Source organism: Cyprinodon tularosa, unplaced genomic scaffold (genome assembly GCF_016077235.1).
Source record: "Cyprinodon tularosa strain WSP-4 unplaced genomic scaffold, ASM1607723v1 ctg151, whole genome shotgun sequence".
NCBI classification, from domain to species: Eukaryota; Metazoa; Chordata; class Actinopteri; order Cyprinodontiformes; family Cyprinodontidae; genus Cyprinodon; species Cyprinodon tularosa.
Window position 1 is genome coordinate 632924 of NW_024038343.1, and position 15230 is coordinate 648153.

At 37.6% G+C, this 15230-nt stretch overlaps 1 protein-coding gene across 8 annotated transcripts in view; it reads right to left on the minus strand.

Annotated features, from left to right (window-relative positions):
• Nucleotides 1-15230, minus strand: part of LOC119779786 (thrombospondin type-1 domain-containing protein 7A) — a 242010-nt gene that overhangs the window by 29630 nt on the left and 197150 nt on the right. For all 8 annotated transcript variants that reach the window (XR_005280288.1, XR_005280289.1, XR_005280290.1 and 5 more), the window contains 5 exons: nucleotides 14583-14698; nucleotides 14144-14261; nucleotides 12802-12947; nucleotides 11098-11272; nucleotides 468-641 (listed from right to left, as the gene is read on the minus strand). Coding sequence is in view for 4 of the 8 variants with exons in the window: in XM_038279571.1 (XP_038135499.1) it covers nucleotides 468-641; nucleotides 11098-11272; nucleotides 12802-12947; nucleotides 14144-14261; nucleotides 14583-14698 (729 nt within the window). In the remaining 4 variants the exon portion in view is untranslated. The remainder of the gene's footprint in view (nucleotides 1-467; nucleotides 642-11097; nucleotides 11273-12801; nucleotides 12948-14143; nucleotides 14262-14582; nucleotides 14699-15230) is intronic.

A 15230-nucleotide genomic window follows, 5' to 3' on the forward strand; every position in this document is an offset into this window, starting at 1 on the left:
TTAGTCTGGTTTATCAGTCTAAGCCGTGATGTGATGGAGACAAGCAACTATTGCATGGCACTGTATTCCAGTGAATATGGAAGAAGTTGTGAAACATCTTTGAGAAGAAATATTTGACAAAATCAGCACTCTGCCCCTTGAATGATGTTTGGGCCAAACACGTCACTGTCAGGATCAGTAAATACATCAGCAGGTGTCAAACAGGTGACAGTGCTTTTGGACTGCAGGATGCAGACATATCTGGTTGGAAATCTAACCAACCATTTAAAGCTTAGTTTTTTAGGTGGAAAAGACTGACAGGATCTAACTTGACCTCAAGGTCATAAGTCTGTATTTAACCCTTTTTGGCAGAACCATGGCTACGTTTAGACAACAGTCACCTTAGCAGTGAGGGCAAAAAAAACAAACAGAAAAAGGCAATTAAAAATGAACAGTATCAAAGTTTTACAGAAAAAAAATCATCTTACCTGTGCAAGGCTGCGACTCCCACGCCTGGTCTGGACATAGCTGCAGGTTTTCAGGCTCCTGGGCCAGTACGGCGCGTGACCGGACCTGAACCGAGCCAAAGTCCACACCAGCTCCTTTTACACAGATGTTCACACATGAACTCCAGTCAGACCACTCCATTAGGTAGCATTCACCTGCAGCAGAGAAGAGAAAATATGATACCACGATTGAATCTTATATACATAAGTTTAACTTCCAGTCATTTACAACATATCTGATTATATACATCCTGACACACAGTCTTTTTAAGGTTTGGTTTCTGTTTTCTCCTCCACAATGAACAAAACCCTCGGTTACTGATTTAACACAATGACAGCATTTAACAAAAAAGAAAGAATAGAATAAATTAATTACAACAAATGCAGAGATCAGAAAAACAGATGCAAATAAATAAATACTCAAAAAGAAAAAAGCAGACATTTCCACAGACATTTCCTCTACTTCGCTGTTATTAAATGTGTCTCCTTCATGTTTGAGCTGCAGTTTCACTTAGTTTTTATTGTTTTCACAATAATTCAAATATTTCTTCATCCCAGCTTTGGTTTGGATGTTTGGAACAGAGTTCTGTGTTAAGTTTGTCACAGAAATGCTTTACCATTTTATCAAGTTAAAATGCGTGATGTGTTTGGGTGTTTATCTGCTGGGTGTGTATTTTGATATTGTATCAAATGGCTGAAATGCTTTGAAGAGATTCAGGAGGTGTGGATTTTAAGATGAAGGAGGGGTTGGATTTGATCAAAGCTGACATCCACTGTGCATCAAACAGTTGTGGAAACAGAAACAGAACATTAGGTGAAGAAGATAGTAGTAGATAGAAGAAGTGTATTTGTTAGTCTGGAGATGCAGTCTGCTTAAGTTACCAGACTAACGCCCTGCCATGCGCAAAAAAAGGAGCTCAGCTTTCTTTCCCCCTCGCCCTTAGTCACGTTCTCTAAGTTTTAGATTGCAGTTTGATACTTCAGTGTTCCTGCAGTTTAGCAGAAAGGCGATGAACTCACTTGCTATCTAGGGCAGCTGCTCAGCATTTTCCATCTCTGAGAGCAGTACTTATGAGATGAGCTGTTTTTGCTTCACAAAAATGAGAAATTAATCAGTGGAAACACTCCTAGCACACAGAGTCTTAAAAAAATAAATCTTTTTAAACAGTGGTACTTTTAAATGAGCTGTGGGTTGAATACAGGATACGTTGTTTTCCCTTCTGCATGATGAACAATCAGTTTTGACCTAAAATAGACACACGGCTCTTTGAAAATGAACTCAGAAATTGTACTTTCTCTTTTGGCAGAGGAAAAGAAGAATAATCCCTCCTTCAGGGACTGGTGACACTGAAAATAACAGCTTTATAGTTAAGCAGCACTATGCAAAAATGCACTTTTTATCTGGCTGGATCATAAACTAGGGGATAAGTTCATTTTTGTGTCTCTTAGAAATGTTGAAGATTTGGCCCATTTAGCAAAAAAAATAACAAATACGTTTCTCACTCAGAAGTCGTTTTTTTGATACGGTTGTTAAAGGAAAAGTCCGGTCACATTCAGAATGTAAACTTCTGAAAGTACTTATGACATACTTTTCAATTAATGATATGACATACTTTTCAATTAATGATAAGACTTAGACTTAAGCTTAGAGATTTTATTATAATTTTATAAACACAAAGTGTATACAAAAGGAAATTTCGTTGAGTACAGCCATGATAAAGGTAAGCAGTGATAATGTAAACATATGACTGTATATTAGTTACAGTTCCAACATTTAGGGTTTTTTTTTAATCCAATTTTATATAACATTCAGCAGTCTAATGGCAGTGGGGAAGAAATTATTCTGGAATCTGCTGGACCTGCATCGGATGCTTCGAATTCTCATTCCAGAGGGCAGCAGGGAGAACAGTCCAAATTGATAAGCTTTTTAAATTACCGTAAGAGCAATTTCATTTGAATGTGCTTTACTGGAGACATCGATGTTTTAAGCCAAGTTGGTCAGTGAGCCCTTCCTACTGTCAATAAAATCAGATTGTTCCTGGGTTAAAACATGATTTTTTTTTTGCCAATAGGAAAGGGGTATATGTTTCCTTGACAGGTTCTTCTTTCGAGAAATGCTTATACTTCAACCAGTGGTTATCAGATCCTGATAGACAGATCCTCATTTGCATGTGAGCAACCACTTTCTGTTGTTACAATATTTTTTATGTACAAATAAAAGTTAATGTCTACTGAATGATACAAATGCAAAGTGACCTTCATATGTTTGCTTCAATTGTGTAACTTGACATTTTTGTTATTTTTGTAAAGACTGTATTCCTAATTAGACAAACATCATCCATGAGCATTTCCATTATGTAATGTCTTTAAAGGAATAGTACACTCAAAACATGATTAGCCTTCATTTTCTACTCACCCCCATGCTGAACAACACTCTGGAGTACTTTTTTGGTATCTCAAATGCATCTGGAGATCTGGGAGGCTTCTTGCTGTCTGCTGACATTCAAATAATGGAGGTCTATGGTGCCCGAGGCAGAAAGGTCCATAAAAGTCCACAAAAAATGTGTCAATATTCCTCCATACTGCTCGTCCAATGTATTCCAAGTGTCCTGAGTGGGTAGCGTCCAAAATTTACTCGAAACGAAGTCATTTAGAATGTTTTTAGAGCATAAACAGTAGTGTATAGGATTTCCTAAAAGCGCGTTCACGAGTCTACGGAAACCGCGGCAGACCAAACCAGACGAAAGTCTGGAAATCCTATACACTACTGTTTATGCTCTAAAAACATTCTAAATGACTTCGTTTTGAGTAAATTTTGGACGCTACCCACTCAGGACACTTGGAATACATTGGACGAGCAGTATGGAGGAATATTGACACGTTTTTTTGTGGACTTTTATGGACCTTTCTGCCTCGGGCGCCACAGACTTCCATTATTTGAATGTCAGCAGACAGCAAGAAGCCTCCCAGATCTCCAGATGCATTTGAGATATCAAAAAAGTACTCCAGAGTGTTGTTCAGCATGGGGGTGAGTAGAAAATGAAGGCTAATCATGTTTTGGGTGTACTATTCCTTTAAGGCTGACGGTTGTCAAGATTTGGCACAGCAATATAGGAGATGTCCTCTCCTACCCCTAATAGTGTTTTTACTGTTGACCCACAAACGTTGAGGGAGCTACTGTAGCAGCAAGAGGTAGGAAGTACATTTTGGACTATTTGAATTAGCCTGAGTTTACCTCCAACTCCTCAGACTGAACAAGTTGATTGGAGAAGAGATGAAACCTTTTTAGAAGAAGCACCAGTCCAGACAACTTATTAAACTTTCTTGGATTTTTCCACCTGAATTATTGAAATGCATCAAGACTTCCCCTCTTTGTCTGAGTTTATCTCCACTCAAAAGGGAACATTAGATATGTTATGCAGGTTTGCACTAGTTGTGACCATTTGAAAATTATTTAATGCACCAAGTTTTACAGAAATAGCAAAGTTTTACTAAGTCAAACAGTTTCTTTACTAATAAATACAAAATACAGGTAAGTATTTTTATAATTCAAATATTTTCCTGACTCTGTTAGCAGAAAGATTCTAAAGGTATGACAAAAAAATAATCACTTGGATTGTATATTAAAACTTAGTCTTCTTATATAAATCAAATTGCAAGTATGTACTGTATGTCATTGCATTTACAGTCATAAATTATACAAGTTAGAACAGATGTCCTTCACGGACTACAAACTGTGCCAAAACTTAATCAGTGACCGAAATGAAAAAAATAAAATTGGGCATCCTGTATACAGGTGCTGGTCATAAAATTAGAATATCATGAAAAAGTAGATTGATTTCAGTAATTCCATTTAAAAAGTGAAACTTGTATATTATATTCATACATTACATACAAACTCATATATTTCAGATGTTTATTTTGTTTAATTTTGATGATTACAAATGACAACAAATGAAAATCTCAAATTCATCATATCAGAAAATTAGAATATTACTGAAGACCAATAAAAACAAAGGATTTATAGAAATGTTGGCCAACTGAAAAGTATGAACATGAAAAGTATGAGCATGTACAGCACTCAGTATTTAGTTGGGCCTCCTTTGGCCTGTATTACTGCAGCAATGCGGCGTGGCATGGAGTCGATCAGTCTGTGGCACTGCTCAGGTGTTATGATAGCCCAGGTTGCTCTAATAGTGGCTTTTAGCTCTTCTGAATTGTTGGGTCTGGTGTATTGCATCTTCTTCTTCACAATACCCCATAGATTTTCTATGGGGTTAAGGTCAGGAGAGTTTGCTGGCCAATTAAGAACAGGGATACCATGGTCCTTCAACCAGGTACTGGTAGCTTTGGCACTGTGTGCAGGTGCCAAGTCCTGTTGGAAAATGAAATCTGCATCTCCAAAAAGTTGGTCAGCTGCAGGAAGCATGAAGTGCTCTAAAACTTCCTGGTATGTGGCTGCGTTGACCCTGGACCTCAGAAAACACAATGGACCAACACCAGCAGATGACATGGCACCCCAAACCATCACTGACTGTGGAAACTTTACACTGGACTTCAAGCAACGTGGATGAAGTGCCTCTCTTCTTTTCCTCCAGACTCTGGGACCTTGATTTCCAAAGGAAATGCAAAATTTACTTTCATCAGAGAACATGACTTTGGACCACTCACCAGCAGTCCAGTCCTGTTTCTCTTTAGCCCAGGCAAGACGCTTCTGACGCTGTCTGTGGTTCAAGAGTGGCTTGACACAAGGAATGCGACAGCAGAAACCCATGTCTTTCATACGTCTGTGTGTGGTGGTTCTTGAAGCACTCACTCCAGCTGCAGTCCACTCTTTGTGAATCTCCCCCACATTTTTGAATGGGTTTTGTTTCACAATCCTCTCCAGGGTGCGGTTATCTCTCTTGCTTGTACACTTTTTTCGACCACATCTTTTCCTTCCCTTCGCCTCTCTATTAATGTGCTTGGACACTGAGCTCTGTGAACAGCCAGCCTCTTTAGCGATGACCTTTTGTGTCTTGCCCTCCTTGTGCAAGGTGTCGATGGTCGTCTTTTGGACAACTGTCAAGTCAGCAGTCTTCCCCATGATTGTGTAGCCTATAGAACTAGACTGAAAGACCATTTAAAGGCTTTTGCAGGTGGTTTGAGTTAATTAGCTGATTAGAGTGTGGCACCAGGGGCCATCAATTTTGAACCTTTTCACAATATTCTAATTTTCTGATATGATGAATTTGAGATTTTCATTTGTTGTCATTTGTAATCATCAAAATTAAACAAAATAAACATCTGAAATATATGAGTTTGTATGTAATGTATGAATATAATATACAAGTTTCACTTTTTAAATGGAATTACTGAAATCAATCTACTTTTTCATGATATTCTAATTTTATGACCAGCACCTGTAGGTCGATTGTAGTCCAGCATTGCCAGGTTTGTGGCTTAGTCTCCCACTGGGACAACTCATGCTGAAAATGTGTCCACACATGGCACACTGACACGTTTTCTATGAAGCACACTGCATTGAGCTCTCTTCTATTAACAGCTATCTACATGTCAGATGTGGAAGAAAAGAATACTGGAACAGAACCACATCTGACGCTGCCATAAAGTGTTTGAATGCTTAAAAGGATATAATTTGTAAGGCCTAGCTGGCTCTGTAGTTTGGTGATGATATGTAACAATGACACATAATGATCTGTTACACCAGCCACGACTCAACGACAATCACCAGTTCCTACCAGTTACACAAACTGGACCAGTTCAACTAAAATGCAGCGACTTACAACAGATTTATGGCCTTCAGCTTTGGCAGTTGGAGGTGGTAAAATGCCAGATGATTCTTACATGACTAGCAATAAAAGACGGAAATATATGCATTGAATGCTTCCCATATGTGTCTCCCTTTAAAACAGGAGATCTGACACACATTTCATCTTTATTGATGAATGTAGACCCGCTGAGTTGCTCTCCATGTCTGCAATTTCATCAAAGTCCCTTCAATAATAAAAGCTAACTTCTGTGTGGGACATGGCTCCATTCATGAGTTATACATAAACACAGACAGTTTAAAGGGAAGCTAGTCTTTTAAACAATGCAACAAGGTCTTCTGTGCAGAAACTTTACAGTCATGAGTAAGGGATTAACCCATGGCTCCTTGTTTTTACATTACCATCCTATTTTTTCACATTCAACTTGTTCTCTTGCAATTATAATCAATTAAAGAAGGAATTTGATTAGAATTTCAGACATAGATTTATAAAACACTTAACTCCCCTTAAATTTCTGCAAATTGCAAGACTTTTGGGGTTAACCTTTTTAACCCATTATCATCAAGAGACTGCAGCTTCTTGCCCATTCTGCATTTCACAATAGCCTTATTTGGTTCATTGAAAATCTCCATTATTCCAAAGGGAAATAACATGTAATAGTAACTCCATTTATGAAAGTGGGGAGTGATTAGTTGGGGACAGCTGTAAGACAGAGACAATATGCTGCATTCCCAGATCTGACTAGGTCACTTTGTTGTTGTACTCCAGCCTCCTGAGGAGGATGCTCAGGGTTGTTCATCTTGTTCTTAATTTTTTGAAGCATCCTTTGTTGCGTGATCCTCTTAAGAGGCTACAGAGTAGTAACTTGAACAGCGACACAGCTGGGATTTAGCTGGGTGATGTGAGAACAGCTAAAGGCTGTGTCTACCTGCTTCTTTTAATCATCTGCAGTTTCCTGAATCTTAGATCAACAGATTAATTCTAATTTTATTTAGATAACTCAAAGGGTATAATCCTAACGGAACCCTACCTATTCTACTTCAGCCTGTGTAGATAACTTACTGTTTTTTAATGTAATTCTGAGGATTTTTTATGTTATGCTCTTTTAATAAAGTACACTAGTTTCTGTATATATCTTACCTCACATATGTTCCATATATAATTATTACTGATATGTTATTTTAAGTCTAAACTGTGATAAAACCTAAAAATCAAAATCTTAAGGGGCTTTAAAAATGCTTTTTGATAGATACAGCTGAATCTCCAATTTTTGTATAATTTTTCTTATACCTCTAATAATATAACCAATTATTAAAATGTAAAAGAAGTAAACCGATGCTTTCTACAAGGATTCTCATTTAAGCCAAACTTCTTGCCTTTAGCTGGTGTTTTAGTTCCTTACTCTGCAGATGCCAATAAAGTTTGCATAAAACAACCATTTTTCAGGCTGTTTTAGGAAACAATCCCAAGAAAAAGGCAGTGGGAAACAACAATTTTTAACAATCTCCCAGAGCTTGTGTTTACCCTGGCATCAGGAGAATACAAATCAATGTTGGAGCACTTAGTTTGCTTTCACTTTCTAAAAGACAAATCAGCAGTGTCAAATATACCGTAGAGACACACAGAAAAATATTTCACCCATTAGTGAAAGGGAAACAGTGAAATCAGCTTCACAAGCTCTTGCACAAAAGTACTGTATAAACTTAGCTTTACGGTGAGTAAAATAAATATTGAGCTTGTCAACATTTTTCTCATTAAATATATTTGTAATATTTCTATGTTCAAAAAATTCAAACAAGATGTCAGAAACAGCCCAAGTATCCACAAACAAACCAAATAAAAACAAATATGTCCACTATGGAAGTGATGTAGCTGTTTTAGAAATAAGTATTGAACAAAATGAAATGCATTAAATGCTGCATAGAAAATACTTTTTTGGGTAATAACTAAGTTAAGTTGGGCTCTTGGACGAAGGAACCCTTCACATGCATTGCTTGTCTTTGACCTTGTCTAATCATCATACTGCAAACTCATCTCTATTTCTACCTGAACAATAAGTCAAGCTGGAATGATAGTTCTGCTGATTTCAGTCGATTTCAGTCTCATAATGTACACAAATATGGCCGTAGAAATTTGATTTAATTTTCTCTAATTAACTATTACTTTAATGAAGATGATTGAAAATGCAGGTGCCATATTTTTTTATAAGTTTATATCTTGTTGGATTAAGACATGGGCCGACATTCTGCAATTCCACATGAAGCAAAAACAGCTATTCTCAGTGGTGCCCCTGGCTTGGCAGAACACCTTAACACACTAACGGCATCTGCTGCTAAGAGATCAGTGAGGATTCATCAGACTGCTGCTCAAGTGAACACCTTGGTATGTCACACTCTTCTTGGGTGGCTCTCTGCAAGCTGACAGGCTGTGTTTCAGCTGAATCAAACATCCCAAGTACAGCAAAGGAATGTGTCAAAAACTGCTCTTAAATAGAGCCAAATATATATGGCTGTCATGATTTGAAATGTTGCAAAAGGAGATGATAAAGTGGCCCGTGCTGCTGCAGACAAACACATAAATTTATATGATGATTTAATCAGTTTATTTCAATGTCTACCTCTTATTTGAGAAATGACAAATAAGGACACAGAGCTGCTGTATGGTTCAATCTACCCTGTGACTACAGTAGGGGATTTTAAATAACCTTTTGAAATAAGCCATAGATATTCAGGACCAGATGCAATCTGGTTCTTACTTCTTCCAGAGTTGCTAATCACACATCCACTCCATAGTGGGAGATTTTCAGTCACAGCTGGTGATGTAAAGTGAAGGATTGCAGTGGAGAGTCTGGTCAAGAGGCAGAAAATGCTCTGGATTGACTTTTTTTAGCTGCACCTCGTTAATTCAAGTTAGGTGCCCTTTTTAATACCTGAGCCTTAAAGTTTCACCAAATAAAAAAAGCAGGTGTAAAACAAAATTTAGATCAGCAGCAATCAGTGTTAAACAGCAAGTTAATCAACATGCACACTTGTCAATAAATTATCTTCATAAACAACTGCTGCAGTCAGAAAAAAATCTTAAAAGTTTATTTTGGAGCCAACTGGATCCAAAGTAAAATTTTAACAGAGTAAAAATTAACTGAGTAAAGTAAAAATTAACTAAACCTTAAATCTTCCCAGTATTCAAGATTCTTTTTTTTTAATCTTTTGAAGTCATACATCAGTGTATGGAAACAAAGGTAAACAGAGCTAAACAAATGAAAACTATAATAAAAATCTTAGAAATGTAGAAAATTATTCTTATATATTTACATGCTTATAGCAGCTCTGAACCTCAAGAAGAAAGGACAAAACCTTTTGGACAAATGGTTTGAAAGATGGGTGAAGGAAGCCATCTTTGTTAAGAGATAGTTCATGGCTCCTAGAAACATCAGCCGTCCAACTACAGGTTGCTCTGCTGCGATCTGACAGAATGGACAAATACTCCTGGATAGGTGTCAAAATGTTTTCAGAAAAACAGCAAAAGTGTAAGTTGCTGTTTTTTTAACCCTTTTTTTTGTTGTACATTTACATTACCCAACCTTTGCATTTGCTAATTTTATAAAGTCCTTAAATGTATATAATTAAAGGCAAGCATTCAAGGCAGCCTGGTATCAAGGATCTATCCCGCCCTGCCACATTTGGTCCACACTTTTTTTTTTTTTTTTTGCAGGTGCGATTAAAGACCAGCAAACTCTGGTCCAGGCCAAACATCCGGACAGAGATCAACCTTTTGAAGTGATCTTGATCTACTTCCAAACAGACTTTGAGGCTGTTGACTTCAGGTATATTTACAAACTGAGCTCGGCCTGATCCAAATGTAGAGAAACATACATCTGTTTGGATGTAGGTAGTAGTAAACGTATTATAGAAACCATACCTGCTCTGCTGTCTGTTGCTTAGCAACTCTGCTGCCAGCAAGCAGTAGATCTCCCTTAGATTGGAGGTGTCATTATATGACGTGAAAGAATTAAAAAATCTTTAAGTCTAGATTAAATAAGCTCTTGAAACTCGTAACAGCATAAAGAGGCAAAACGAAAGTCCTGCATGAAGGACTGCCGTTGTATTTTGCGAGTTTCTGACCTTTTGGAGCAGCAGTCGTCACACTTTGCGAGTGAGTTATAGGCCACTTTTTAAATGTACAATTTGAACACAAATCGGATCAAAGGGGAAAAACAGTCTGTGATTTTATATTGACCAAACAAGCAAATCAAAGGCTTTCCTTTGAAAGTACACCGTCAGAAAAAAAATAAAACATTAAAAATTATGGAAACAAAACTTGTGGCCTTTTTAAGAAGCAATAAGTACATTTTTTTTTTCAATTTTTAAGCTAACAAGAACTACATCTTCATGTTAAAAAATCCACCAGTTTCATTGATGATAAAATAAATGTACCAAACATTCAACCAATGTTTGCTGTAAGAGAAACAATAAACAGAGCATACTGCATTATAATGCAAGAAAAACAGGAGTGAAAGGCAAACAGCTGTGCCAAGGAGAGTTGTTACCATCTCTCCAATTTCCTTTTTGTGGTAGGCCTGTCATGGATGGTTTATATGTGACTTCACATAACATCTTTGTTGTTTCCATAAATAGTACTGCTAGTATTCAGTAAAGTGTAGAGAAAAAATGTTTGCTACTGACAAGACAACATTATTCTTAGCATAGGATGGGAATAATGTACATCATTGTACTGTCAAGCGGAAATTATGATTATGGAGTTCTGACAATAACCCTTTGCAAGATGAAACAGGCCTCGCAAACAAATGATATTCCCCATATTTCTGAGCAGTAATGTGTTACCTGGACATGGGAGGGTGCAGGCCTCTTTCAGTATGATATTCTTGTTTCCATTTACAGCCAACTCCAGGCTGCTGCACAGCTCTTCGTCCACCATGCTGCTCTCGCCGTCACTGGAGCCATCTGACACAAAGCAGGACAGGTTCCTGTAGCGCGTCCCATGTCCGCAAACCACACTCTGAGCAAAGAGAAAAACCATAAGAAGTGATGGAATATCCCAGCCGCTGAGAGATCCTGTTAAAGGAGTTTTTCCTCTCCACTGTCGCTACAAGCATGCTTGGTATCAGGGATTCCCTTCGAGTTAGTGAGTCGATATAACCAAGTGGTTTTCCTTGGATAGAAAACTCTGACTCAATTTGACTGTATGATCTGGTTGAATTTTCTCTGTAAAGTGGCTTAAGATGACCTGTGTTGTGAATTAGCGCTATATAAATAAACCAAATTGAATTGAGAGACAAGTTGCTGGTGAAGGTTCTCAGTCATCCAGGTCATATTAATTTCAAAAAAAGAAAATGAAAAACAATCCACTGGACTAGGTTTCCAAATTTGAAGACATTTCGCTTCCCATCCAGGAAGCTTTTTCAATTCAAAATGTCAGGAATAGTGTTGAGTTTGAGGTTTTATACAGTAGCCCAACAAAGCCTTGTTTTTGTTTTGAAAACATGCAAATTGGAACAGACGAAGGGGTCTCTATCATCTTTTCATACCTATAGACAGAATGTTCCTCTCTGTAGCTTATGCTGATTCCTAAACTTTGGAGCTGAACTTTAAATGATCTATTTTAAAAGATGAAATGTACTTTGAGATAAACTTTTCCACTCTTGCTCTGGCTGCATGTTTTCATGGGTCTGATATAAGGTGAATTTCTGCCCCAGTGTTTTCCTTTTTTAATGTCTGTTTAAGCTTTGATTTGGCTGTTTTTGTTTCCCTCATATGCACATAGAGAAATAAATAGTTAGATAATCACCTTAGTATAAAACACAATTCTGCTAGATTCATTCATTCAATCAGTGTTTGTTGACCCGGGGAAATCTAAATGAAGGGGGGAAGCTTCCCTTGAGCCCCAGTGTCTCGCAACTTTTATCTAAACATCTAAATCAAATGGCAGAATAAACTCTGTTGTTCATCAGGTTTAGCAGAGGCTTAGAAATGACCCTTTTTCCAATCAGTTTTGCTGAAATTGGGAAACCCTAAGGACAGTAGTATGAGATCAGAACTGCAGTGAAAACATTAAAACTCACATATTAAGACTCAACGTAGAAAAATATTTGATCAAGTTAAATGGAAGTATTTGTTTGCATCTCTACGGAAATTCCGCTTCATCCATCTCTGCTTATAAAACATTGAAATACATTTTTATTCTTCTGACCTAAAGGTAAACAAATCAAAATGAAGAGTTCAGGCTGCCAATGTTCTTGGCAAAGTTGTAGGTTTTCAGTAACATTTTAGCATTAAAAATGCATTAGATTGATTTCTGCCATCCATCTAGCAGAATAACAGTACGAGCAGGAATATGATTAGGTCGTTCATCAATACTAAAGACTATTATTTTTTAGAGGAATCATCCTTTTGGCTCCAGCCCTCCCGCTTATTGATCCAACACAACAGTCAGAGTTGCATTCCTTTTTTCTACTGCCAGAGGTCGATGCACTTACTAAAATTTAATGTCTGTGGATTGTTGTACATTGCAATGATTTATCGACGTACCTCAACCCGACACTCAGACCAGGGGCTGTACTCCCATCTGTAGCAGGGCCTGACGGGGCAGGGCTTCCACTGCTCCATTTGGGAAGGACACGGCCGGCCGTCACCTTGCGACGCCTGAACCACCAAGCGCTGCCTCCGCATCTTACCTTGGGAGAACAAAAAGCACATTTTCTTTGTGTTTGAGCTTTTATAGAGACCTTTGGCGTTTTTTAAAGCTAATATATTTTTGCATCTTTGGTTTTACTCACAGAGATGTAAATTATGTATGACTAAACCACTCTCTTGTTTTTAAGCCCAATGAATTGAATGCAAGCTGTTTCAACACATGTGGAAGTCTTTGTGGTTTGCTGCACAGCAGTCATTCTTTCCCATGTAAACGACTTATTTTAAGTGTTTGTTTGTTTTCAATGTATTAAATTAGTCTCACCGTGAACAACAGCACTTCACTTAGAGCAGGGTTCCTCTAAAGGGCTTGAAATGCTGTTCTTATGCTCTGAAATCTTTATTGGTTCTCGGTCAACCTGAGTGAAATGGCTTTTATTCCACATCAATCAGCAAATCTTGTCTGGTTTAATTTGATGCATCAGACAGACTCTGAGCCTGTTTGATCTGAGTGCAGAGGGGATGTGGTGAATTAGCTGTAAGACAACAAAAAACTCTTCTGTGGCATTTCTGAATTCAAGCCAGCTGTGCCGTCTGTCTTCTTTAAACCACCCACTCTCAAAGTTTCACAACCCTCCTCTTTTTCAATATTCCACTTTTATTTCCACACAACAATCCACTCGCCCTGGAATGTACCGCTGCCATTATGCACCACCTTTCAACACAGCATATCCTCTGTACACACACTGTCAAAACATATATCCGATTTTATCAAGAGAACCTCCCACACAGCCAAACAGAAACATCTCAAATCTGCACCCCTTCCTGCTCTTGCTGCTTTCACCTTAGGAACCTTTCACATATCTCCATGTGGCTTCTAGAGCTCAAAGGAAAAAATAAAACACAAAACAAGATGCAAACCAATGTGAGAAAAGCTTGAATCAAAACAAGCAAGGAAATAGGAGGACAAATGCCTTCTGGTCATTATTACAGAACTGCTTTCTCCTAATCACAAACCTCATCCTCTTCTTTTTTATTTTTATTTTTGCTTATGAGTTTTTCATGACAAATTAGCCCCCTATAAGCAGGGGATGTTTAATGCGGGTCTGTTCATGTCATTAAAAAAGTTTTGAGCTGGACACTAAAAACATAACCAGGACTTATTTGGAAGGAACAGCTTCATTTACGCAGCCTGACTGTGTGGAAGAGAGCAACACAAAAATCCAGTTAATAAATGTACCTTCTAGTCCACAGGTTTGTGAACACTCTGACCATGCCGACCACTCTGACAGCTGGCAGTTAACCGGACACTCAACTGTGCAGGAGACGTTCATCTGCCAGTTCTTCTCCAAATTTAGCTGGAACAGAAGTTATAAATGCATAGAATTAAAAATTTTAAACGATGCACACCACAGCTATAGACTACCTATTGCATTAAAATGTTGGAGCTCTAGGCTAAAAGATGCAAAAAGCTGTTCTTACACCAAGCATAGAATAAAAATGAAAGGTGTGGTGAAAATCAGTTTGCTAAATGTTAAAGCTGAGAATCACTTTTTAAACCCACAACCTCCGAATGAGAAACTAAATATTTCATGATGATGTATTCAGTATTCAGCCAGTATCAGAACAGAGGAGCGTAGTCATAAATGGTGATATATCAAAATAACTTCCTGTCTCACCTCCTCGCAGTATTTAATATCTACAGATTTGCCGTCACTGCGAACGCAGTCAAGCATTCGGGTCTTGATCCCGCTTCCACAAACAGCATTGGGACTCAGCTGACAAGTGCTCCAGTCTGAAAAATAAGAAATATCTGATGTCAGATAAGCTACAACTGATAACAGGACTGAAATACTGGCATAAGAGTTACATTAATGGGAAAAATCCCATTAATTATACTTTCAATAATGACAGCATATGACAGCTTTCAAACATTTCTTTTAAAGAATAACTTTACACACTCTCATAAAAGGATATGAAACCAGTATCAATGTTCTAAGGCAGAGGTTAGGGGTACATATTTTTATCTTAATATACATTCTATTAACACCCCAAGACATTTTTTTCTATTTGATTAATTAAATCTTATCTTTAGATAACCAATCCTGTGTTAAGAAAAAAACAAAAACATTACATTAATGTTTTTTATTGTTCATAGAGAGCAGGATTTAACAGGGAACATACTTTTTATATAGTTTCTCTGCTTTAATTCTCGTCCTCAAACTTATCTTATTTTCAGTTGGACTGCTGATGATGCTCTTTTGGCAGCACTCCACACAAGGAGAAAAACATGTTTTTCTTTCGGTGCATTTCTCTTTAGTCCCTCC